The sequence below is a fragment of the Electrona antarctica genome (assembly GCF_951216825.1).
Source record: "Electrona antarctica genome assembly, chromosome: 1".
Lineage (NCBI taxonomy): Eukaryota > Metazoa > Chordata > Actinopteri > Myctophiformes > Myctophidae > Electrona > Electrona antarctica.
In genome coordinates this window covers 43,257,383-43,284,218 of record NC_136806.1, presented here as the reverse complement: position 1 = coordinate 43,284,218, position 26,836 = coordinate 43,257,383, and the positions used below count along the sequence as shown (strand labels likewise).

General features: G+C 42.3%; 1 protein-coding gene across 1 annotated transcript in view; it reads left to right on the top strand.

The window, feature by feature from the left end:
• Window positions 1-26,836, top strand: part of LOC306923713 (teneurin-3) — a gene marked incomplete at both ends in the record, with an annotated part of 232,390 nt that overhangs the window by 191,257 nt on the left and 14,297 nt on the right. The window contains 6 exons of the mRNA XM_079501976.1: window positions 4,565-4,814; window positions 7,875-7,895; window positions 9,893-10,125; window positions 13,406-13,560; window positions 20,345-21,234; window positions 23,770-23,945. Coding sequence (XP_079358102.1) covers window positions 4,565-4,814; window positions 7,875-7,895; window positions 9,893-10,125; window positions 13,406-13,560; window positions 20,345-21,234; window positions 23,770-23,945 — 1,725 coding nt within the window. The remainder of the gene's footprint in view (window positions 1-4,564; window positions 4,815-7,874; window positions 7,896-9,892; window positions 10,126-13,405; window positions 13,561-20,344; window positions 21,235-23,769; window positions 23,946-26,836) is intronic.

The following is a 26,836-nucleotide window of genomic DNA, read 5'->3' as shown; positions in this document are numbered from 1 at the left end:
GTATGTCGGAACAGATAAAGGCAAATTACTGCTGTCTGTGCTTTAGTTGTGTTCCCTCCCTCTCCCTTGCTCTATTCATTAAAGAGGATCTAGCCGCTCCTCAATCACGAAACTCGCCTCACCATCCAGGGTAACAGTTACAGGGCTATTCTTATGTGTCCATTGCCAGAGTTCAGCTACTTAATATACAGTATTACATGAATGGTCACGCATTTCTCAAATGTTGTCTTTTCAAACTCTGAGAGTGGCTTCTGTCAGCTTGTACTCTTGTACAAGCTGACAAGAGTTCAACCCTGGTTCAATCCTGGCTCCTCCTGGTGTTGTACGTTGATCAGCAGATGCCTTGCATGGCTGACTCCACTCTATACTGTCAGTGTGTGAATATGAATGCGAAGTGTGTGTGTGTGTGTGTGTGTGTGTGTGTGTGTGTGTGTGTGTGTGTGTGTGTGTGTGTGTGTGTGTGTGTGTGTGTGTGTGCGTGTGTGTGTGTGTGCGTGTGCGCGTGCGTGTGCGCGTGCGTGTGCGCGTGCGCGCGTCTGCATGAATTTGAGGCAGACATTGTAAAGCATGCACTTCGAATGGTCTCTAGACTCTAGATGACTGTCTAGAACGGTGCTAAATAAATGCAGTCAATTCACTGTCACGGCAGACATGTTACATGGCGACAAGGGAAAGAGGAGAAAGAGGTAGAGGGTGCAATTAAAACGCTCTTCCTTCTCCCCTGCCTGTCTGCTCTATGTAAGCATCAGCAGGGTGACATTGCTCAGGGCAACGTGACAGTTTGTCAGGTGATGATGGTGCTGTCTGGCACCGGTAGACTGCCGCTCACCCCCTTAGAAGCACATTTTCCATTACATGCCTCGAAATTAGGAATGTTTTGTAAGTGATTATTACCTTGTGTAGTGACTGAGTACGGAAGAAACTCCCGAACAAGAAGTGCTCCTCTGAGTGTGATTAACACTCCAGAGTTGTCTTATAAATCCTAACAGTTTTCTGAAAAAGCTATGTTTCTATGTCAGTCGTTCTTCGATTTTTCAAAAATAGCAGACCTACAAATTGTAGATCTGCTATTTTTCAATAGCTAAAGCCCAAAATGGGTTTTAATGTGGTTAAGATACATTTGAATTAAATTGTAAAAGAAATATGTAGATGGTGATATTATTGTTTTCCACTTCAGGTTATAAAGTACAGCGGGGTAAAAACATCCATCTGTACTGTGTTGCTTACTTGTCTGCCATGTTTTTAATCTGCTGTCGCTTTTAACCTGAACTGAAAAACAAACCACAACATCAACCTGGGATTTCATGCCCCTTTAACAAAAGCAAATTAAATGCATGTATTTTGAATTTAATTCAGTCTGACCAGAAGCAGGGATAATAAAACATATCCCCAACAGGGATCGAAATAAGTGACCAGGGGAGGACCAAAAGCAGAGGCATGGATCCCCTGTTTTTTCCTGGGGTCCTTATAGGCAAGATGTTGAAACCTTAGCCCTATCCTTGTGTTCAGTCTCTCTGGCTAAGGGCATCAGATGCTGTAGATGCCTAAAACCTAATCATTAGATTGTATACTTCTATACAAATAATATTGGCCACATGTGGATGTTGTGCTCAGGGAGAGTGAGGTTTATGATTGATTGTTGTATTTAATGCATTCCATTAGTCTGTCTAATAGCCTATGGGAAGACTTGTCTGCATTGTAAACTCTGATTGAAGTGTAAATGGAGGGGAACGTGGCAGACTGCCAGAATTACCTCAGTATCAGATATGTATTTTTAGCTCAAGTGCACAGTCAAACTGTTAGATTGCTGTTTTTTGCCGCAGCGAGAGTGTTAGGCGTCCAGTATTTAGACACCTGGATGTACAGTATAAGATCAACAGAGATATTACCCACAGGCTGTTTGCTGTTGGTAATGTTTCTATATCCTAGTGGGCGCGTAGTCAGCAGTTTCACATCAGTGATGGTGACGTTCACGGCGTGTTGCTGTCGGTTACTGCGAACGCACAGATCGCGGTTCACTCCGAGTCCCAAGGTCGCACGTCTGGTGTCGTCATGAACGAAGCCCGTTTGCCCAGTACCAATCCGTCTTTGTTAGCGATGCATTTACAACACTCGCGTGTACAAAGGGGCCTGACCGCTCCAGGGAGTGTCCTGTCAAGAGAGAGTCTCACCAGACCATGTCTCCATTTGAATTCGCCCTTCAGTAGATTAATGCAATGTAAGGAAAGAACTCAGTGAAGGGACACTGTAGCATGGTGGCATGCCACGCAATTTCACTGACCTACATGTGAAACACCACTCGTCGGGGGCGATTTAGTGGTGTTGTGTGGATCTTCAATGGCTTCCTCATCGATTGAGTTATTACAACTGAGACTGAGAATTCAAAAGTACAAGAATTAACCACTTAAGCCCTATACAGTACTTTGTCAAATTGTCATACGACAAATGTAGTGAGAGCAGCTGATCTACAAGCCCACGTGTCACAATGCAATTGTATTTATGTTATTTTTGGTTTTGCCTGTAATGTCATGCCCAAAATAATGATGCCACGTTGAAAGTGGTTAAGTGCTCCCAGCATGCCGTTCACCCCTACCCTGGACACCCCGACGTCCGTGTCCCACCATATCCGACCCCATTCTCCACCAAACACTCACTACACTCTTCCATACTAGAAATGTTCTTAAATCGTCCTCTCTCTTTTAAATATTAATCTGCTGTGAGACGCCGAATTCTGTGTCTCGGCGGAGGAATGGATGTCTTGCGGAGGTTGGCGAGGCCACAATGCACCACATTAATCTTCCCTCCCCTTCACTGTCTGTGACCGAGGGGGAAGCGTGTTCCTTACAAGATTAAAGGCACATTCCATTTCATAACATATGTTGCTGTTTGTTGTTGATTTTCAGAGATCCACTGGAGTGATGACATAAAAACACAGGCTGTGGAGGTATTAAGCCTGATTTATATTTAGTTGCGCTCCAGTGTTGCGCGTCGGAAATATTTTCTGTCTGCAACACGATACACAACTAAGTATAAATCAGGCATTAGTGTTCTGCGCTAGGATTGATGCTTGCTGCGTCGAGGCTCCATTACAACCAGACCACACATCAGTGTCTTAGGTTAAGAGACGCCGATGGAATACATTTACGTTAAGCCTTGCTTTATTCATGTGTAATAAAGGTAGAAGTAGATATAATCGGTTTTCATGACTGTACAATATATATCATTTAAAAGACAAAGCAATGTGGTGGCGCTACTCTCGTTTCAAACTGTAGATGTGATCCTTCTATTTAGACGTGAGGACCCATTTCTGTTCAGCTGTCAGCCTTTTTGAAAAGGAATACATAATTTCCTTAATCACGAGGTAAATATCCCATGCCATTTAGATTATATTTGCATTACATCTGATCAATTTGACATTTATGAATTTAAGCTGAAATCCTTAAAGGACCACTTCACCACTTTTCAACCTATCTCCATAATTGGTCCTCACCTCAATGATCATGATAAAATGGCACATTTGTTTTCTACTCAGTTCAAAAAACCGTCCACCAGTGACATCATCAATGGGGAAGCTAATAGAAACTGCAGGCTTTCTATTCCTGAAAAGTTTCTATGCGAAAATGGAAGCCATCGTTCTCGCGATACAAATCTTGTTTAAGAAAATATCTGCCTAATGATATCACTAGTGGACGGGTTTCTGAATCGGAACTGCCTACAGGCAGCCCTAATTAGTGAGGACCAATATGACATTAGTGAGGACCAATTATATGAAGATTGAGAAGAAAAGTGGTGAAATGGTCCTTTTACTTAATCAAACCCTGCTCTCCCCGCGTGAGTGCAGAATTTTAGTGCAGAATTTTGTCCTGCTGACCTAAAGCCCAAACTACACCAAAGGGTCCAGGCGGGACGAGACGGTTTTAGCGTTCGTCCCAGCGGTGTGGTATGTCCTGTTGCACGTCGACCCAAGTCGACCCAAGTGATTCAACTGGTTCAATTCAATAGCCCAAACCACACCAATGGGTGGCCATGCATCTACTCGCAACCGTTTGGTTGCAAGGGGTTGCATGGCTTGATACAGAAAGCTGTAAGATAAATTGCATTTTGAGTTTCATGCAGTACCACCACTTTACAGTTGGGTGCCACCGATATTGTCCCTTATCATTTGACCCATTTAGGCCTGACCTCAAAATTTTAAAAAATCCTTCTAAATCCTCCAGTTTTCTGAAATAAATATTTTCACGATTTTCCAAAAATAGCAGACCTACAAGCTCGTAGCGCGCCACTCGGTGGCGCGCTATGAGCTTGTAGATCTGCTATTTTTCAATAGCTAAATTATAACATAATGTTTAAAACACCAAAAGGGGTTCCCGCCCAAAATGGGTTAACTGTCCTTTTGCGCAGATCACGCAAACCACAGCAAAAAGAAAAGGACAATATCGATGGCCTCCAACTGTACATTTCTCTATAGAAGAACAGGTATGGTACAGTATAGATGAACTGCTACCAACACAGTTGTGTTGGTTATAATTGTATTTATAACATACTTCACCACTCTGTTTCTCAGGCATTTTGTACAAAGGCAGTGGGGAGAACCAGTTCATCTCCCTCCAGCCGCCCGTCATCTCCACCGTCATGGGGAACGGTCGACGCCGGAGCATCTCGTGTCCCAGCTGTAACGGCCAGGCCCAGGGCAACAAGCTGCTGGCTCCCGTGGCCCTGGCGTGGGGCGTCGATGGCAGTCTCTACGTTGGAGATTTCAACTACATCCGCCGCATCTACCCGTCTGGCAATGTCACCAGTGTCATGGAGCTCAGGTACAACTAGAGTGGATTTATTTTTTCTTTCGCTGCATGGCTGAACCTCTGCACCTGCAGAGAGAAGTCAGTCAATTAAATTCAAGCGTGCATGTGTGACATATTCAATTTAATGTGTGTATATTATAATGTAAAATGTGTAATCTGAAATAGACAGATAGGATAAGATGAATTATATCCTATTCTACGGAACTTAATTTTGGATCTTATGTGCCATATATCATGCACATGAGACTACTGTACAAACTAGGCAACCTACTTGCTAAAACATTACATTCTAAGAACACACTATACATTGTCATATTAAAAATAGAATCCAGACATTTCCGAGACATCCACACTAGTAGAATGAGGCTCCGAATTTCAGTCGCTGCCATCCTTTCCCTGCCCGCACCAATTTTATACATATTTTCCCAATCCATCTCAATAATTAGGAAAGACACCTCGTCTTCACAGTGTAACTGAGATGATTTACGCCCTCATGCCAACTTGGCCGTTCTCTCCAACGAGTCTTGTTCAGCCAATTGCCATTTTCCAAAATGTCGAATGTTGATTAAATGTACGCTGGCCCGTCGTCTTCCCTCGGACGTACAGTATACTGGGCTAATCTCTAAGAGGAAATAGTTCATTAGGCCGTTCCACAAGACCTTGGCAGTTGGTGCAGTTGAGCATTGTCAAGGTCATGTGAGTGATGCTGTCTGGTTGTGTGTGAGAGAGAGGTTGTGTGGTTTTCAGGTTGTGAAGTTATTATTGTGAGTTAGTGGGGAACTGAGGTTGTTTAAGTGAGGTTGTTTTGTGAAAAGCCTGGGCATACAAAGGGAATGAGTAATGCTCATCCCCTCCCTCAGCAGTGAGGCGCCCTTGAACAAGACACTCGTACATCAGTTGCTCCATTGAAGCTGCCCCAGGCTGCTCCCAGGCACCTCCCAGGTGTGAATATGCATAACTATATAAATGAGAAGCATCTTGATGCTAGAAATTAGAGCATACAGTGCATGCTTAAAACACCTTCTCAGAGAGTTATCATACAGTATAATTTGTGTGTAGCTCTGCCTAATGAATTGAAGTAATAATTACTTAATAAAATTATATGGCTGTGGGTTGTGAGCCAAATGTCCCCTTAGATCTGTTTCTTATCATGTCAGCATTAGATTTGCCAAAGCACAACCCAGAAAAGTGATGCACAGTAGGGCTTTCACTTCTGATTTTTACTAGTTGACTAGTTGCCTATTATGTAATATTTTTTTTTAATAATTGTAATAATAATAATAGTTGTACATTTAAAAACTGTGTACATTGGTGACTATAACTATAATCTAGCTGATCTTGAGGCCTACAAAAACAGGAATAATTTTTCTTTCTTTTTTTCTTTTCTTATCAACTAGTCAACTAGTACCAACAAGGTTGACTAGTGGATTTACTAGTTGACTAGTTGCTTAAAGCCCTAATGCACAGTAAATGTGAGGTTTTAGTTTGAAACAGTCTAGGTATCTTCTCCATAGAATTTGTTATCTCGAACCTGAGCTTGTTCTGCATCTTGTAATGTATGACATGACATATGTTTGGCATTTAATAATCCGGTTTGAGTGTGTAAACGTACACCCATGCCTCCACTGGTGGCATCTTATCAGTTTAATAAAATTAAAGGAAATGTTACCTTTATTAGGATATAATGTCATTATCCGCAAGCGAGAAATGAATACACTTTTTCTTGATGAAAACTGATCTACCAATACAAACACATGCATGCCATGGGGGAAACTATTGGTACCTTACTGCTTTTATACGAAAGCGGTTAATTTTAAATTCTGACTTCATCCAGTGGAGAAAAAGAAAACAATTCCACAAAATCCACTAGATCTTCAGCTGCAGAATTTCTGCTTACACATGCAGGATACATATTGTAGTTCAGTTCCAGGTATGCAGGAGCTGAAGCGGTTTAATTGCATGGGAAGATATGTATAATGCATGCTTGTTCTGTACAACCAGAATACATGGTATTCCCAGAACCCCATGTAACTTCCGCATGAGTTGCTGCCAATGTAAAGTCTGTATTTAGATACTGACCTCAGTGGCTTGTGGACAAGTGTCAGGATCAATAATCCAATAGGAGAGGTTGAGAGGAAGTAAAAACAACAGTGGTCATGTGGGATTAGACGTCCTAGTGGGAGAAGTGTATAGTCTCGGGGGCTTCAGGCTTAACCCCCAGGTATTATTAGTGTTGCTGTTTCTTGGCACCGTTGAAAATGAGGATATTTTCCTCAATGTGTATTGTGTTTCCAATGATTTAATAAGTTAAGAGCTAATGTGTTTTTGAATAATTTATGATAATTAGCTAGGTACGTTCAGTCACGTTTTGTTTTGTTTTTTTGCCCCATATCCAAAGTACTGTCATTTAATTTGTATCTGCTGATACAGGGTCCCGATCCTATCTTTATACGTTTGAAGATCATACAGCTGCAGTGCACAGTGCACTCTAAATGAAACTAATCCAATTCACAAAGGAAAATGCTTGACTCCTATCACACAAGCTTTCAGTTTTAGTCACTAAATTATCCAAAACATGTTATTTTCAAATATGACAGGCTAATATTTGAATTGTTCGTCTTTTAATTAAACAATTTCGAGACATTGCTGTCTCACGATTGTTGTCACTCTAAATTGAAAATGTTTATTAGATTTTATTAGATCAATACACAATGAAAACCTCACGCTGTTTCCATTTCTGTCATTCTGTCTAATAAAGAATTCAATCAATCACCTCCTTTTTCTCTTCAACTAAAACGGCACATCTATAAGATCGTTTTGTAGATCTGCTATTTTTGATTGAAAAGAACCTACTCCGGCACCCCTCTAAAAATCAAAAAGAATGATTAAAAATAAATGAAAACATTACATGAAAAAGCACGGCCCCTTCAAGAACAAAGTCGTGACATTTTATGCTTTTGCTGAATTGAAATTGACTGAAATTTAAAATGTCAACCTATGTCTTTACATCTGACACTTTTCACCTCAATTTCCTTTCCTTCTTTCACTGCTTTCCTTCCTGCCTTCCCATAGAAATAAAGACTTTAGACACAGGTACAGTACATTGTGCATGTCTTCATATCCTCCCTGTCTCCATCTCTATTAAAATCTCTTATTCAGTGATTTTTTTAATAGGAATTTGATATATTTGATCTATTTTTTGTTATTGTTATTTGAAGCATCTGGTTTGACTCATAAAAGCTGTTGGGGTTTTATGATTCAGTTTCATTGTATTATACACTGTAGATGTTTGACTGTGATCACCATGTTCACTTTAACAGCCTTGCTTTATCCTCTTCCAAATCCATCCAGTATTGATTGAGGTATCGTTAAATTTGAGTGTGTCCCGCAAAGCTCAATCTATCGCCTTAAAATTAAACTCTTTATTTTTAAATGGATCACATTAATGTCCCCTAAGCACCTGTTTTGTAATACATTGCATTGAGGAAGGTTAAAGGTTTGCTCAGTTGATGTTTAGCAAACGTTATACTGTAGCTACAATGTTATCTTATATTATAATAAATATATTTATCATAAGCTATGCCTCACATAATAATATGAATCATATTTTATATTAAATTTGTTTAGCGTTCCGATTTTCTGTGTGTGTGTGAAATGTATGACACACATGGCTTCAGTCAACCAACAAAGCTAACAAGACGTTCTCTTATATTTGTGTGGAAACCTTTACTTTTTTTACCTTTACCTTTTAACCTTTTACAATACATAAGCAAAATACCTGGATGTCCATGTGAATCTATTTGGTAGGGCTGCACCCAACCCCTCATTCCGAGTTGAATCCGAATCAACTAACCAATACTATTCAACCATTTGACGATTAAACTGAGAGACTGTCAGTCGACTGTGACTGACTGCTGATTCCAATCATGGACTTTTAGTGGCCTACACGGGCAGTCGGGCACTCCACTACTTTTTTATAACAGAAAATAAATTAAATAGGAAGGATCTGCGGCTGCACGTGCCATGTGCTCTGTTTGCAATTTCCTTCCGACGGTACTGAATGACTGAGTGGACCTTTAATACATTCATAATGTCTTGTTTTTACTGAGTATGATGAGTGCATGGACAAAATAAGATCCTGTACTATAATTGGCTGAACGTGCATAGTCAATTTGAAGACAAACGCTTGTGTCCAGCTGATATGTAAAGGCATTTTTCCACTACTAATCCTTGCTAACTCATTCTGAGGTGGTGAGCGGTCCATTTGTAAACTTTTTAAAAGGATGTCAATAAGCAGAGCCAGATGCAACTCGACCAGTTTTTGCCTGTCCTTAGCACAGAAGACTGACAATTGAATAATCTAGAATGTTGTCATCTCCACTTTGTCATCTGTTGGTATACCTCACATTATTCCTGTAACTGTCCCTGTGATACAAGTATCTTACACACTCAGTAAGATACAGACCCCCTTTATCTCTCTTCCTCGTTTTCTCTCTTTATCTTTCTAGCTTTCTCTGTTTCTCTGCCATGGAGAATACTTGCACAAATCTTAATACCGTTTTCATATTGATAAAAATAGAAATTCAAATTTCAACTCCCTAAACGTTTATTATCCATTTGAATGTCATAATTTATCTTTCTGTATGAAGGGAAAACAGTATGATACAATTTAATTGAGCTCCATTTTATTCAAACTAAATTAATTAACCAGACATTGCAAGATTTCCCACCAAAAGGTGGAGAGGTTGTCATTCTTCTTCTTCTTCTTCTTCTTCTTCTTCTTCTTCTTCTTCTTCTTCTTCTTCTTCTTCTTCTTCTTCTTCTTCTTCTTCTTCTTCTTCTTCTTCTTCTTCTTCTTCTTCTTCTTCTTCTTCTTCTTCTTCTTCTTCTTCTTCTTCTTCTTCTTCTTCTTCTTCTTCTTCTTCTTCTTCTTCTTCTTCTTCTTCTTCTTCTTCTTCTTCTTACCTGCATCACACATTTTACATTATACATTTCAACATCTGTTTTGACAATTTCACATGCGGCTGTTGATGTGTTTTTAAACAATATCTGCATTGACAGACACAACTACTCTTTTCCTGTAACCACAGTAACAACCCTGCACACCGTTACTACCTGGCCACTGATCCAGTGACTGGTCTGTTGTACGTGTCTGACACCAATTCTCGGAGGCTCTACCGACCGAAGTCCTTGACCGGAACCAAGGACCTGCAGACCAATGCGGAGGTGGTGGCTGGGACTGGGGAGCATTGCCTCCCGTTTGATGAGAATCACTGTGGGGATGGAGGCAAAGCCACCGAGGCCTCCCTCACTGGACCCAAAGGTACTCCCCCACCATGACTCAATCACTCACTGGACTCAGATGTAGGGTTGTGTTGATTAAAACAAAATCCAACCAGTGTGATTTTGAATGTAATGAACAGAAGCAGTAATACCGGCTCAATAACTGCACTCAAGGCCAAATTCTACTTTAAACTATTGCATATCCACGAGGCACCGCTAGAAACATTTTAGGTGATTATGTGATACTGTCTACCGTTTTGCTAGTTCCTCAACTCTGAGCAAACCTTACCCCCTGTTTCATGCTGCATTGAGGTTCATAACCAACTATAGGACTCATCACTGTACGCCCTAGTGGGTTGGTACTCCTTAACGTCTCGCAGGTTGCTACATTGGTATTTTCTCACTTATAAAGCAATTCTTGGTAATCTTCCACTTTACATTTGTTCTAAATTTGAACTTGTCCAAAACTCTCTCAACCTCAGATCAAATGCTTGGCTGCGCTATGTCGTGCCCCCAACAAAATCTGAGGCTAGAAAAAAATGGCTTGCTTTTTTTGGACCCTGGTGTTGGAATGACCTACAGACTAGACTCAAACTGGCTTCTGTAATTCCCCTAGTGAGCTTTAAAAGAATTGCCATGGGCACACTTCCCAAACATTGCTCCTGCTTTGACATATAGCAAATGTTGGTTCTCTTGCTTTTTAGTTTATTAGCAAATTTCGTTGCTTAGTTTTTATATATTAGCCTTTATTAGGTTGCCTTATTAGACGTTCCTGTTCTCCCTTTGAGCTTCTTCGGTAGTGGGTAATGTATTTATGAGTGTTGCATGTTGTTATTGTCTTGTATTTATTGTTACTACTGGCAGAGCTGTGTCACTTATTTTGCCTCTTCTTTACTGGTTAAATAAAGGTTAAATAATAATAATAATAAAAAAAATCCTTCACTGGCTCATGTTCGTTAAAATGTGCTTAAATTCTTGGAGAGAAATTGACAGTCAGAAGAAATTAAAGTGTGTGCTGGCAGAAGTGTACAGCAAGTAACTGTGACAGATTTTGATTTGCAGTGCTCATGTGAGATACACAACTCTGCTATCCACGGAACCTCGTAATGGACCGTCACAATGAAAAAATCATTTTTTTTTCATCAGTCGCTGCCAGCACTGAATGCCAATTGTCTTTGCTCAGCCTCTGCTGGGGGCTTGAAAGGTTTCTGTGCAAAGTTGAGTCTAACACAAAGAGTCTCTAACAATGGAGGGGCGGAGGCAAGAACATAGAGCAGATGGCTCCATTTTCTTCTCCCTTCAAACATTTTATGCTGAACTCTGCTCAAATGTGACTTTTCAAATGTCTGAGAATCTTAGACTGTCAAAAGCTTCTCCAGGATTCACAGCAGGATCACTATAGGCCATCAATGTTTCAGCAGGTAGCAACCTGGCCCACGGGTCAAACCAAACCACTCAACTTTATCAGAAGCTTTTAACCAGACGAACCCAGGCATCCCTTTTCTGAAGCGTACATTCGGCAAATATAGAAGTTCACTGTTCACAGCGTGTAGATTGGCTATTTTTGGTGAAGTACTATATATAGGATTTAAGTAGTTCTTTCTAATACAAATCATACTCTAGAGATAAAGCCAGGATGTAAGATTGATGTTTAACCTTAATGTAACCATATAGATGCGATACAACCAGCTTCCTGAGATAAGTGTTTTTAATTGTTTAGAATTTGGTTTAAAATCACAGTAGTGTGTTATAGGAGGGGTTCTCAACGTTTTTGGGGACCCCCGCCCCGCCCCCTCCCGACCCCCAATATAAATTGACTGCTACAATAACCTTAAACCATTTTGGGCGGGAACCCCTTTTGGTGTTTTAAGCATTGTTATAATTTAGCTATTGAAAAATAGCAGATCTACAAGCTCATAGCGCGCCACCGAGTGGCGCGCTACGAGCTTGTAGGTCTGCTATTTTTGAAAAATCGTGAAAATAAATTTAATTTTTTTTTTTTTAATAATTTGGGGACCCCCTAAAATAATTTGGCGACCCCCCGAGGGGTCGCGACCCACGGGTTGAGAACCCCTGTGTTATAGGACCATACGGTTGGTCCGACATCTTTAGCCCATTGACTATGGCTCACTGTAAATATACACACCAGAATCTCACCAGGCAAATCAAGGAAGTCATCAGTGATTTTAGTGCAGTATGACAGTCAATGTGCAGAGACTTGAAACGTTCCAACATAATGACTGTATTGCACTGGTTATGTGTTTAAAAGTATGGATTGAAAAGTCTAGCGGCCCAGAGGAAAAGCGGCCCCATGATGTACAGTATAGTCAACGTCAAATCAATTATTCGATATGGTCAGTAACGTTTTAATGATTATGGGGAGCCTGCAAAATAAAATAGAGCCATTAACGGGAAAATGGTGTATGTTTATATAGACCATTGATATATGACATAAGCTGTGAATAAGCAATGTATTAAGTGCGGTAATGTCCAAATTTGTTTCTCAGCAGCAGGGAGAGAAAGCATGCAAGGTTTAAATGAATTCCCAATCTTGCTGGTTTTAGACAGCACAGTGACATGGAGAGAGAGAGAGACAGAGACACAGAGAGAGAGAGAGACAGAGAGGGATATGGGGCTGGCACGGCCTGCTAATGTTTTCCCCCATGTGGGACAAGTCGACAGCAGGAAACTCAGCCCTTGGATCACCTGCAACCCTCTGAACCTCCTGATCCCAACAACACTCAGTCAGTCAGACAATTTAGTACGTTGCCCAGTGCCCACGTCACCATGGCAACCGCTTGTTTCTCACCTCTTTCAACAAAAATTGTCTGATGCTGTCATTTCCTCCCTGGTGTTCATCCATTCCTCAAACAGAGGACAGATTGTGGATGATTGCAGGCACGACAAAATGTCCTGACAAACGCACCACTCGATGACACACAGGCACGGCTCCCGGGTCTGTTTTTAGACCTCGGGAATGGGCGGGGCAAGGGGTGGAGAGTGGGGGGGTGGGGGGTTAGATAAAGAGAGCCAGGCGGAAATACACTCGTATACCGTATGAATACAGCCTTTCCCACTTTCTATCCGAGAAATTATTTAATAGCAGAAAAGCAGCCCGTCAATTATTGATGGCTGTGCTTTTTTCAGTGACCTGAATAATGGGAAGGCAAACTCGACACATGTATCCGTCGTGTTCCGTCCTCGGAGTCATGTGAGTGGTGGCGAGATGCAGCATCGGTCGCATCCACCTCCGTTCTCACTTTACCTTTCTCATCCCCCACCCCCCTCTTTCGTTCCCCTTCCACCTCTGGTCTCAACAGGCATCGCTTTGGACAAGAATGGCTTGATTTACTTCGTAGACGGAACGACCATCCGGAAGGTGGATCAAAACGGCATCATTTCCACTTTCCTCGGCTCCAACGACCTCACGTCTGCACGCCCCCTTACCTGTGACAGCAGCATGGACATCAATCAGGTGATTGAAGTGCCGAGCAACCAATGGCCCACGTAGCTCACATGTTACATTTCAATTCAATTTGATTGTAATTATGGTGCCAAATCACAACAAGTTGTCTCAAGGCACTTAACATGTAGCACAGTGCCAGCTAGTGGCTTACTTTCAAATGTCCAGTATACAGTGTTTATGTTACTAGTCCTTAACCGTTCTGAATATATGAACAGCAAATGATGTTCAGTGTGGGTAATGCGATGTAATTGATCACATTACTGATAGGGAGGGAATTGTTTTCAGATGATCGTGGGAAGTTGGGTTGGGCACAAAAGTAGGCTAATATAGATGGATGGATGGATGGATGGATGGATGGATGGATGGACGGACGGATGGATGGACGGATAGATAATGTTGCTGAGTGGCCAACCGTTAACCCTAACGGCTACTGGTGAACCGATCAAATAAAACCAAAAGCCTTTTAGATTTTCCTATGCAAGGCAATGGGAAAAATGTATTCACTAATAGTAGGCCTATATAAATTAAACCTTTCATTCGCAAATAAATGCTGTAGTACAATCATAAGTACACCATTGATGTGTGATGTAAATTTGTTGGCAATATTCTGCATAGAAATTATTGTTGAAGTTATGTAGTTAAGTATTGAAGTTATTGAATATTTTCACTTTCGGTGTTGCACTTTGTAGACGGTCCCTAACCGCTCAGAGGTTGGCTGTTTGGGCTTCAAATGAAGTTGTAGTTTGTTCTTTATCTAATCAGGATAAGAATGAGATGTTTTTTGTGATTCAGGAATGTTTCGTTCCTGAGCTATTGAGGCCGGAAGAGCGAATGTGTGAATCTCTTGCCATCTTTACTCAAGTGGTGTCGACAGGCACCACTTGAAGGGGTCATTGCATCTGTCTGTATGTATTTTATCATTGCATTTTACCGACGGCACGGGATGTGTCTTCCCCTTCCATCGAGTGGTGGATGGTATTATTGATATGTTATGATCCAACAGAGCCACCCCGACACACCGATAATCATTCCGTTGTGACCGTGGCCGACTGGCTGTGCTGTTCATTGTTTCACATTAGGTGTAGGAAAGATAGGAAAGAACATAGCGCAGTTGTTAAATAATAACTGTAGTATGCGCCTGGCCAATGCCAGCTCTGTTGATGCGGAGAGAGACAGAATGATGTAGTGAAAAGCAAGAGAGAGGAGAGAGAGAGGCGTCCTCAGTCCTGTGTGTCAGTGTCGGGTGTCGGGTGTTGAGCGTGTATGTAGTATAGCCGTGTCGGGAGGTTTCCCTGTGTGGTTCAGCAGAGCGCTGTAACCAAAAGGGGAGGTGCCGGTGCGGTGGGGAAGGCAAGGGGAATGTTGTGCAGAAAACTGTGACCATACATTCATCTGTGTCCCTCCCAACATGCATTTCACTGGTGCCACGTGATCTGTAAGGAAGTGTAGGCTACAGACAGAAGGACAGACAGAATGACTGACTGACAGATATTTTTCGGTGCTTTTATAGATAGATAGTATGAAGTTCATAGTGGATAATCTCTCTGAGCCCAATTTAAGACGCACAGGACAGTAGACTATACATTATCAGCCACACACAACACCCATTCTAATAGTAAACCATAAAATAGACACAACATTCATTCAGACAGTAGACTACACATTAGACATAACATCCATTCAGACTGTTGACACCTGTGACTACTGGGTTTTGTGGATTCCAGGTGATTGTCCAGTGAGTGTCAACAAAATGTTTAAGAATTCACTTTGAAGTTTGGGACATTTGCTGGTGTTATTAAATGCAGACTCGCCTACAATCAGTTCAACTCTGGAATAACCTTCACTTAATCTCACCGACAAGCAACCAACAGGAATCATCACAAGTTTCAAACTCACAGCACTTTATGAAGAAATCATAGCATGTCTATGTGATTGACATGAGATCCCTGATATAGCTAACAAATATTCTTGTGTTTGTGGAATGGTCATGCATAATGGAGAAGTGCTTGTCAGGAGGAGGGGGTGGACAGCCAGTGGGAAAAGGTATACGTTTTCTTTTCTAAATCAACAAACAGGCGCATTTTCAGTGCCGTTTGAAAAGTTCGATATTAGAAATAGCGGTGTGATTTGTGGGAGAGAAAGAGGGTGGGGAACTCATAGAGTGTTTTTTGAAGAGATGAGTTTTCAGGTTATGGCAGAAGATAGATACAAATAAAAATAATTTATCTCTGTATTGTGGAGCCTGTTTTGAAGTGGCTGCCACTGTTATAGATTAATCTGTTTCCTCATTTGAAATTCTAATGACCTCAGCCAAGGATTTTTGTAGGTGTGCTATACTATTCTGGGGTTAAGGCACTGTTTCCCAAACAGTGGGTCGGAACCCATTTGTGTGTCACGGACCAATTTGTATGGGTCACGGCTTGAGTAAAAATCACGTTTTCTTTTCCATGCAATGAAGTACTATATAATATAAAGGACCAGCTTGAACCACATGAATGTCCCTATGCTGGACATAATAGGGAATATTCTGTGAAAATAGCCAAACATACACACTGACACTGTAATGACAACGGACCACCAGTTTTGTCCCCTAAACGACTACTAAAATGAATCGATAGATTACTAAAATTAGTCATACAGTATGACTTTAAATACTGTATGATTATCTGAATTTACCTGACTTTTCTATAACTAGTGGTTCGAGCCAACAGGCACCGCACTCCCTCGAGTCCTTGCCACTGCGCATGCCAAGTTTGAAGTCGTCAGTCCCATATTTTTTTATTCCTTTCTTTTCTTCCTGTGAAGCACATTGAACTGCACTTTTTGTCTGAATTGTGCTATATAAATAAAGCTTGATTGATTGATTGATTATATGCATATTATGGGCATAACGGTCGGATCTCTGTATCTGTCAGTCCCTTTTATGCCCATATATGGAGATCGCTGATATCAACAGTATACGCCCATACTGAATATGCATGTTTGTTTGTGCCTGATGCCATGACGACACAATTGACACATGGAGGTTACGCCCAAATATGGAGTGCATTTCCCTTTACCCACTTAAAATTATTACGTGGGCAATAATACACCACTGTAAACAACACAATAGTGATATTGAGGTATTTGAATATTCTGATATTCAATTGCCTTGCCCAGCCCTAATTGACATCATGGCCCTTTTGGGCCTTGTTTGGTATTCTGAGGGTTTAATGTTAATCAGCAGATTTGCCACAGCACTGTAATTGGTACAGCTGAGTGAGCTGACACTACTTAACAGATTTAAAAAATCACTTTGCATGCCCTATCCAGCCAACAACGTGGTTCTCCAATTAAAGTGGCAGTAGGGTCGTAATATAATGTTTTTGGCCAGTTGGATACAGCGTGGCTGTCATTAGTCAAACTTCCACATTGCCATCAGAATATTTCGCACAGGCCCAGGCGGTGGCGTAACCGTCTGGGCACCCGACTGGTAATCCAGTCGCAGTGTGCCGCGGGTTCGACTCCCGAGCCCGACACGGCCTTTCCGTCCCTTCAAAAACCAATAAAAAAGGCGTAAGCCGCAAAAAAATATCTTTAAAAAAAAAAAGAATATTTCGCACACACTCTACATTAATACCACCACATCCACAGTGATGATTTCTGCTCACAGTTCTAGGGAATCATGGCTCTGACATGACATTAATGTTAGCTCCTGTGTGGAACTCTGAGACAACGTTGCGCTAGATTGTTACCCCCCCCATGCCCCCCTATTTCCCCCACTTTGAAAACCTGTGAACTAGAACTAGAAGCCCAACGGGTCAGTAGTCAGTATACCAAGCGCAAGAAGACCAAGATGAGTTTGTTCCACAGCAGAGCTGCCAGGCTCCTCCCCGTCCTCTTCCCAATGTATCTGCCCTGTCCTTCCCATTACCGTCACCCTCCTCAGACCTGGCACCCAGGAATAATGACGAAGAAAATAAAAGCCAAGAAAAGCTTTCATGAGATTAAAATGAATATGTTTGTGGCACATCATATAATAATCAGGTTCTCTCTGTGGGAGGAGAATTTTTAAAAGTGCCCTGGCTGTTGAGAATGAGATTGGAACAGGATCGGAGGGCTCTTTACCTCCGTGCCCCATGAGCTCCATCACACATGACCTTGGGCTTTCTCATTAGTTTTATCTTTAACCGCTTTACATTTTAGACGTTTAGCTGACGCTCTTGTCCGGAGGGACTTACAAGTGCAATTGTAGGATAAGTTTTAAACTGCTTAGATCACCAACTTTACAAGCCACCCAGCAGTGCCAAGTCAAAGGGTGAAACAAGCCGCAGTGCCTAGACAGCAGATGTACCAAACGTTTCCATTTCATTTGAATGATCATGTATGATAGTGGAAGACATTATGCACACACATACATAGAGAGGAGAGAAGAAACTATACATTGTTTTAGGAAAATGCAAGACAATCTGTGTTTTCAGTGCATGGAGGCGAGAGAGAGAGACTGAGACTGAGACTGGAACTGTATGTGATGTTCTGGGAGGTCAGCAGAACGCTGCGATGCCTGCTGAATAATATGAGAACAACGCATTTGGAATGTCACAGAAGAATATTGTTCATTAAGCAGTTCTGCTAGGAGCCAGTGAAGACCAGACTCGGGCCAGACTGAAAGACCCTGGGGCAACAGACTACAGAATAAAGACCCTGGGGCAACAGACTACAGAATAAAGACCCTGGGGCAACAGACTACAGAATAAAGACCAGACTCAGGCCAGACTGAAAGACCCTGGGGCAACAGACTACAGAATAAAGACCTGTCATAAAGACCCTGGGGCAACAGACTACAGAATAAAGACCCTGGGGCAACAGACTACAGAATAAAGACCCTGGGGCAACAGACTACAGAATAAAGACCAGACTCAGGCCAGACTGAAAGACCCAGGGGCAACAGACTACAGAATAAAGACCCTGGGGCAACAGACTACAGAATAAAGACCCTGGGGCAACAGACTACAGAATAAAGACCCTGGGGCAACAGACTGCAGAATAAAGACCCTGGGGCAACAGACTGCAGAATAAAGACCCTGGGGCAACAGACTGCAGAATATAGACCCTGGGGCAACAGACTACAGAATAAAGACCCTGGGGCAACAGACTACAGAATAAAGACCCTGGGGCAACAGACTGCAGAATAAAGACCTGTCATAAAGACCCTGGGGCAACAGACTACAGAATAAAGACCCTGGGGCAACAGACTACAGAATAAAGACCTGGGGCAACAGACTACAGAATAAAGACCTGGGGCAACAGACTGCAGAATAAAGACCCTGGGGCAACAGACTACATAATAAAGACCCTGGGGCAACAGACTGCAGAATAAAGACCCTGGGGCAACAGACTACATAATAAAGACCCTGGGGCAACAGACTACAGAATAAAGACCTGGGGCAACAGACTACAGAATAAAGACCCTGGGGCAACAGACTGCAGAATAAAGACCCTGGGGCAACAGACTACAGAATAAAGACCCTGGGGCAACAGACTACAGAATAAAGACCCTGGGGCAACAGACTACAGAATAAAGACCCTGGGGCAACAGACTACAGAATAAAGACCCTGGGGCAACAGACTGTAGAATAAAGACCCTGGGGCAACAGACTGTAGAATAAAGACCCTGGGGCAACAGACTACAGAATAAAGACCCTGGGGCAACAGACTACAGAATAAAGACCTGGGGCAACAGACTACAGAATAAAGACCTGGGGCAACAGACTGCAGAATAAAGACCCTGGGGCAACAGACTACAGAATAAAGACCCTGGGGCAACAGACTGCAGAATAAAGACCCTGGGGCAACAGACTACAGAATAAAGACCCTGGGGCAACAGACTACAGAATAAAGACCCTGGGGCAACAGACTACAGAATAATGACCTGTCATAAAGACCCTGGGGCAACATACTACAGAATAATGACCTGTCATAAAGACCCTGGGGCAACATACTACAGAATAAAGACCCTGGGGCAACAGACTACAGAATAAAGACCCTGGGGCAACAGACTACAGAATAAAGACCCTGGGGCAACAGACTACAGAATAAAGACCTGTCATGGAGTGTCTGAGAAGACGCTAGTACTCTACCGACCAGTACTAACTACACTTATGCATGCTGCATAAGAGACAGCATAGCAAAAAGAGGGATTGTTAGATTTATTATCATGACCAAACATTCTGGAGACTCCCAAGTGCACTCTAGTCTAATATTTAATATCTTTTTTTAATTGACCATAGACTATTAAGATACCTGTCACTGAATGTTTGAAGATGACACTGTGAAGCATATCACATCATTAATTCGTTCATAATTCAAATGAAATGGCAAATACAAAAGAAAATAAATAAATAAGAGAAATGCTTTTTAATCTTCAGGTCATTTCTTTTGTCATTTTTTGAGACACAAATAAATGCAAAATGCAATAGCATTTACATTTAATTCAACATATGTGCTGGATGTGATGGATCGATGTGATTGATCGAAGACAGACAAAGGCTGTTATAGTTTCACATAAACCAAGAAAGTTACTAAAGACTAAATGCTTCCCACTTACAAACACAAGTGTCCGGTCAAGCCGGAGGCATTATGCAGGAATGGTAACCCCATTCTCCATGGGGGTGGGCAGGAACTTTCTGATGCACCACCTTGGATGCCTCTTGAGGTCATTTTTGACTAGATGGATTCAGATTATGACAGAACACACTGTCCTTTGTCACGGCAGATTAACTGACGTCTGAAATCTAAATGTTTAATGTTGCAGGTTATCTTGGAGTGGCCCACTGACCTTTCCTTCAGCCCCATGGACAACTCTCTCTACGTCTTGGACAACAACATTGTCCTACGCATCACTGAGAACGGCCAGGTGAGCATCGCGGCCGGGCGCCCGGTCCACTGCCCTCTGGCCGGAATGGACCACGGCGTAGCTGGAGGTCAACGGGCGCTGCTGACGCCTTTGGAGTCGGCCGTCGCCATCGCCGTGTCGTACCACGGAGCCTTCTATGTCGCCGAGACGGACGAGCGGAAGATGAGTCGTATCCGGATGATATCTGCGGACGGCGAGATTACCCACATGGCCGGCACCCTGTCTGACTGCGACTGCAAGAACGACGCCAACTGCGACTGCTACCAGACGGGGGACGGGTACGCCAAGGATGCCCGGCTCAATGCCCCATCCTCCCTGGTGGCCGGCCCTGACGGGGCGCTGTACGTGGCGGACCTGGGGAACATCCGCATCCGGGCCATCTCCAGGAACGGGCCGACGGTGACCACGTCGGGATCCAGCCCGCAGTACGAGGTCGCCTCCCCCGACGCCCAGGAACTTTACGTGTTTGACGTCAACGGAACGCACCAGCACACGTCCAGCCTGCTCACGGGAGACTTCAAGTACACGTTCGGCTACAGCGCCGATAACGACATCACGGCGGTGACGGACAGCAGCGGCAACACCCTGCGGATCCGCAGGGACACCAATCGCATGCCGGTCCGCATCGTCGCCCCAGACAACCAGGTGATCTGGATGAGCATGGGGACCAATGGGGGCCTGAAGACCCTGACCGCCCAGGGGCAGGAACTGGTGCTCCTCACCTACCACGGTAACAACGGTCTGCTTGCAACCAAGACCTCGGAGATTGGCTGGACAACATTCTATGAGTGAGTACATTAAGTTAACTCTTAATCCGCCGCCATTAATTAATAGCGTACTGCCAAGGTTTTATCGCGCGTAACACTTACTTTGAAGAGCCAAATATCCGTAATCGCATGTTACTGTGACAAACTGCTGTGTGTGGTGTCCTGGTGGTTGTTGTTGTCTCGGTTGGTGGTGGAAAAGCCCGACCGCGAGTATCACAGCGCCTGCTACAGGCTGTTGAAAACCCTTGTTCTCACCAGAAACGGCCCCCTCAATGTCGTTTCTGAGATACAGGGCTTTGAATGCAGGGCCTAGAATGGAAGTGGATGCGTGCGCATCTTCAAAATGGCCGCAGCCACTGTCCCACTTTGTGTTGTTGCGTTAGCAAACAGTAGCTAATGATACGATCGGATTAAAACATGGATTAAAGCCCTGGAAAACGAGAGTCTCGTGTTTGGCGGGCTAGGGTACTAATTTAACCCTCCGTGTTCGCCGTTTCTGACGGGCTCCGTGTTAAGTTCATATATTAGTTTAGAGTTTCTCAAACTTTTGAATGTCAAGGACCCCCGTAACTCAGAGTTACAGATCTGTAAGGGTCCATTTTCAAGGAACCCTGAGGATCTTCAGATCCCACTTTGAGAAGCGTAATATATTTATACTATGTTTATATACACTGATTTAAAAAATAAACAAAAAACATCCCACCATAGTCTTTCAAAATATAATAATAAAAGAAAGAAAGTAACTGATTCAGTTCAATTCATACTTCCTCACACCTGTCACTTGACTGAATTTACTTTGAGTTTTTTCAGTTGTAAATGAAAATGTTGAAAGGTGACAAAGTCGGAATTAGCCTTCATTGTGTAGGACCTAAGGAGCTTGTCACTTGGATGAGCAAGAACTCCACTGAACTGGATTACACTGCATTTCAATTTATTATTTTATCAGAGAGATGTAAAACATTTATCTGGATGGATCCAGCACCAAAGATTGATTTAATCTTATAAATGAGTTAGTTCAGATCAAACAGACTTCATTCTAGTGAGTGGCATGTGTAGTAGAGTGGCTCACACCCTCAGCCTGATGGCCTAAAAGTACAATATGTCCCACAAATCATAGAGAATGCCCTTTGGCTTAGTGGTTACGATGTTAGCTTTCCACACCGGTGACCCGGGTTCAATACTGGGTGTTACACATGCCAAAACAAACTGTCCACTTTTTGCAAGCATGTACAATAAACCAGCGATTCCCAACCTTTTCTGAATCAGGGCCCACTTGAAACTCTGGAAAGTGATTGCAGCCCTCTCACTGGCTGTGGTTGTGGTCAGATGGGTTTAATTTATTTGTGTTCCGGCTTCGATCAGTGGAACTAACATTAAGTTAATTTATCGCTATCACAAAGAAACTTATTTTTTCAAAGTTGTAAAGAATTTACTTTTTCACATAATTTTATATTTATTTTTAAATTGATGTTATATTATCATTAAAGTGGCCCAATTAGTTGGGCCACTTGCAATATCCTCATGGTGATTCTCATCAGAATAATAAACAGTTTCAAACTCTAAATTGATATTTAGAACGAATATAGAACGTTATGGCATGTCCTTCATGGTTGCTTGAAGGAGAACCTGGAGTTGAGCTTCCAGTTGTAGGTTTTATTTAATGAACTTCCACTTTAGTCCGGCACTTGACTGTCAACCTATTTAGACAGCTATATTTTGCAGTATCAGGTGAATAAAACTTGGAGGTGAAAAACTGTGTGTGATGTGTGCATGTACGTATGCATGCGTGCGTGCGTGCGTGCGTGCGTGTGTGCGTGTGTCTGTTTCCCATAGCCCAGGACCAGTTGAGTCTATAATTGCTGTCCTTACTTACCTGCCTACTGCTTTAGGGTGCACAATTAATTGAAACCTAATTAAAAAGAAATTGCCTCCCATCTGTAAAATGAGCCCTGTTAGGTCTGTAATAACCCAAAGGGATGCCTCAATTATGCAGTATTTTATTAAACCTATATCTTATAATATCCATTAATTTTCCAGAGGTCAGGTGGCTGCAGCAAAGGGACATAAAGTCCTAGTTATTTCATATGGAATTGATTTGCATACATTAAATTAAAAAAATAAATAAACAAATACAATTTCTGGAATGTCATACAGTAGTTCAGTTTGAGGCTGTTATGTAACATTACGAATAATTATAAATGACATCCACAGTAGCGACTGCAACAGCCCCCAGTCAATGACACTGAAATGACACATCAATCATCCAAATTGAATTAATGTAAAATGTATATGACCGTCACAAGTGTGTGTTTTTAATCTAGAAATTGACAGCTGATGACACACTGAATTCTCCCTCAGCCTGCGTTTGATGAACACTGTGCTTTGATATGGCAGCCTCTTCAGGCAACCTCTAAATTGGGAACATTCTCTCTTTCTTTCCGAGTGATAATTGACATTTGACATTCGAATTACAGGAAAAGAGAACGGTCTCGTTCACTAAGTCTAAAGAGTGGTGATAATTGAATGTCCTGTCTTCTCTCCTCTTGCACCTCGCAGCTACGACAGCGATGGGAGGCTAATGAATGTGACCTTCCCTACCGGCATGGTGAATAACTTGTACACAGACTTATACAGTGCTCTGACCGTGGACATCGAGAGCTCGCTGAGCGAGGAGGAGATCAGCATAACCACCAACACCTCAACCATCCGTGCCTTCTACACCCTGGCTCAGGGTAGGACGCACACAGACACACACGCACACACACACACACCTTGTTCTTCACTGCATGCTTGTTGAACTACGGCTCCACTGTGATAGTGAATATTCTCAGCCTTCAGATGTTTGCAATGGTCTGAAGTCTCTGAACTAATAACATAACTAACTATTAATCATTTTAATCATTTTGTTCTTCAGTATAACAATAATAGCACTGAGGCTCCCATGTCTAGGACATGACAGACATGACAGACTACGGCTTGCCTCCTACTAGGGGTGTGCATCTCTCCCTTACAAGACGATTCGATACGTATCGATACGCATGGGCTACGATGCGATTCGATACGATACGGTGCAATCTGACACATTTAACCTTTTTTAGATTTTTTATTTGAAGCTAGCTGGCAATATTCTAGAGGTGGGTTTGAATTTATAGGGTGGTGGCATGTCTTTGAGTTTTGGGTTCGACAGGTCTGCCTGCTGTGGACAGTGAAACCCTGACCATTAAACACGGGCAGACGCAAGGACAGTCTATCATTCATTGTTAAAGGAAGCTAACAACATGTGTGATGCAAAGACGTGTAGCTGCTCCAAATGATATTCCCATTCGTCTTTGTGTCTGCCCGTGTAAACGCAGCATCGAGTGTGAGGGTTGGGGAACGGATGGAAAGTACCATAGTTTTATTAAGGAGAACTCCTTCTAACGATATGGACCAGAACTAAACTAATGTTAGCTGAGCTCCCATGCTAACTAGTAGCTACCTTATACTCTAAGGTAGCTACCCTCATGAGACAACACCACCGCCATCCAGATCGGGTGGAAGCTGCTGATATCACTTTGCTTGTGCCCGTGGATGGGAAATAAGATTTAAAAGGCTATGGAAGCATGGATGAAAGCACAGATGTGTGCAATAAAGTTGTGTCGTATCTGCGTGTGTATCCTGTCTGACGACGAGTGGTTTATTTATGCTGCTGGTGTGTTGTGACTGTCGCTGACGCTGGCTACTGATGCATAGTTATTAGTTAAGAGCGTCATAAGCATGAGCCCGTCCTGCGCTGGAGCAGATCTACAAGTTATCTACCCGTCGCAATGCTCGGCGCTTTGGGCTTGATCTGTGTTTTTCCCGCAGTTAGTTGAATTATATCGATTCACAACTTTAGGATCCGATGCAGACGCTATTTTGACCGATCCAGACACACGTGCATCGATGTAGTCGCATCGTTCATGTTAAAATCGATTACCGATTCATATCGATATTTTTTGACACCACTACCTCCTACCATGTCATATAGTGTGCAATATAGGATAGATAGACATTTTAGGAATTTTGCACAACATGCATGCTGCAGAAGGATTCAGATGCTGTGTGACTCCACAGGCACAAGCTTTTATTTGAGCTGCTATCTCTAAAGTGGTTATATGTAATTTTCTTGTGGGGTCATCGTGGCGGTGAGGTTAAATCGTGCAGCACTGCGGTGCCTGACAGACGACGGCATTGATGATGACTAAAGGTAAAAGCAGCGTATCGGTGTCTACTTAGTTTTCTGTGGGGCTCACATCTAGATGTGCCCATTTTCCTTCTATAGACTAGGGCTTAAGGGCTGTCACAATCATTTTAGTTGACGATGAATTGTCATTATGTACAAATAATTGCGAAATAATTGTTTTTGACATTGACCATTGAAACATACAGTGAATAAATAGAAAACCTTTGCGTATTATTAGTCTTTTCTAAACACAAATTGTGCAGCACTATGTAACGTCCCTCTTCTATCCCGTTCCTCTTCTATTTGAACCTGCTTACCTGATTCGTTTCCTGCTTAAGTGCTTAAATTAAAATGTTATCCATTAAAAAAGTTACATAGTGAGGACTTAAATATACAAAGAAATGACTGAAATGAATACAGGGGGATCTAGTGGAGTAGAAGTACGGAAACAGGACCCGGCCTTTGATACAGGCGGGACAGTTCTCCACCTACGGTAGGGCGCCAGGTTGGTAGGGGTGCTGTGTAGCTCTAAAAAAAAATACAATCTTATCTTATCTTATTTTTTAATAATAAATAAGATAATAAAATCTCTTGTGGGTCTCACCATTGAACAAATAAACAATAATAAATACACTTTGCACCCCTGTTCTGTTCCCCACAACAACAATGTTTCATCTGCTGCACTGCCTGCTTTAAGTGGTGGATATTGTGACACACTTGATTAACAGGCAACCCCCCGCAGTTGTAGTATTCCTCCTCCTCCGAGCGCGAGGTGGAAAGCCTGTTGTAGGTAAATAACAGCCTCACTGCCTGGATTTATCTCGTTTTTGGTCAAAACAAGCTTTTTTAACAGCCCAAACTAAATAAACAAACAATGATCGGATTTATAAAATGTATTTTCCGGGTGGAATAAAGACGTGTCCACATGGCTTTTTTGTTTACATTCTGTAATCATGCATCCCTCGTCTGGTTCGACAAAAAAAGGTAAAAACACACTGGAATACACTGGTGGATTAATAAATACCTAAGAGTGAAGAGAGATGATACTAAGAGAGTATTGAACAGCACTTTTTTGTGCAACTGTACTAGTGTAACTACCAAAAAAGCATTATGGCATCATGCCTGGCACCTTTTCAATGCATGTGCAGATGTCGAAGCAAATCATTATCGCTTTTTTATTTTCTCATACGTTTTATTTGATTAAATCCTCCCCTGGCGGGGGAGGATGAGACTACCAATTAAAGCATGGTGGCACCTTTTCAATACATCAAGCAAATTCTTATCGTTTTATTATATTCTAATCTCATAAGTTTTGTTTGATTAAATCCTCCACGAGAATATGACTGTCCTAAACCGTGCCAAAAACATCCAAATATCCAGAGACCACTGAGCTGCGCTAAGCTGTGGTTGTTGGTTTTA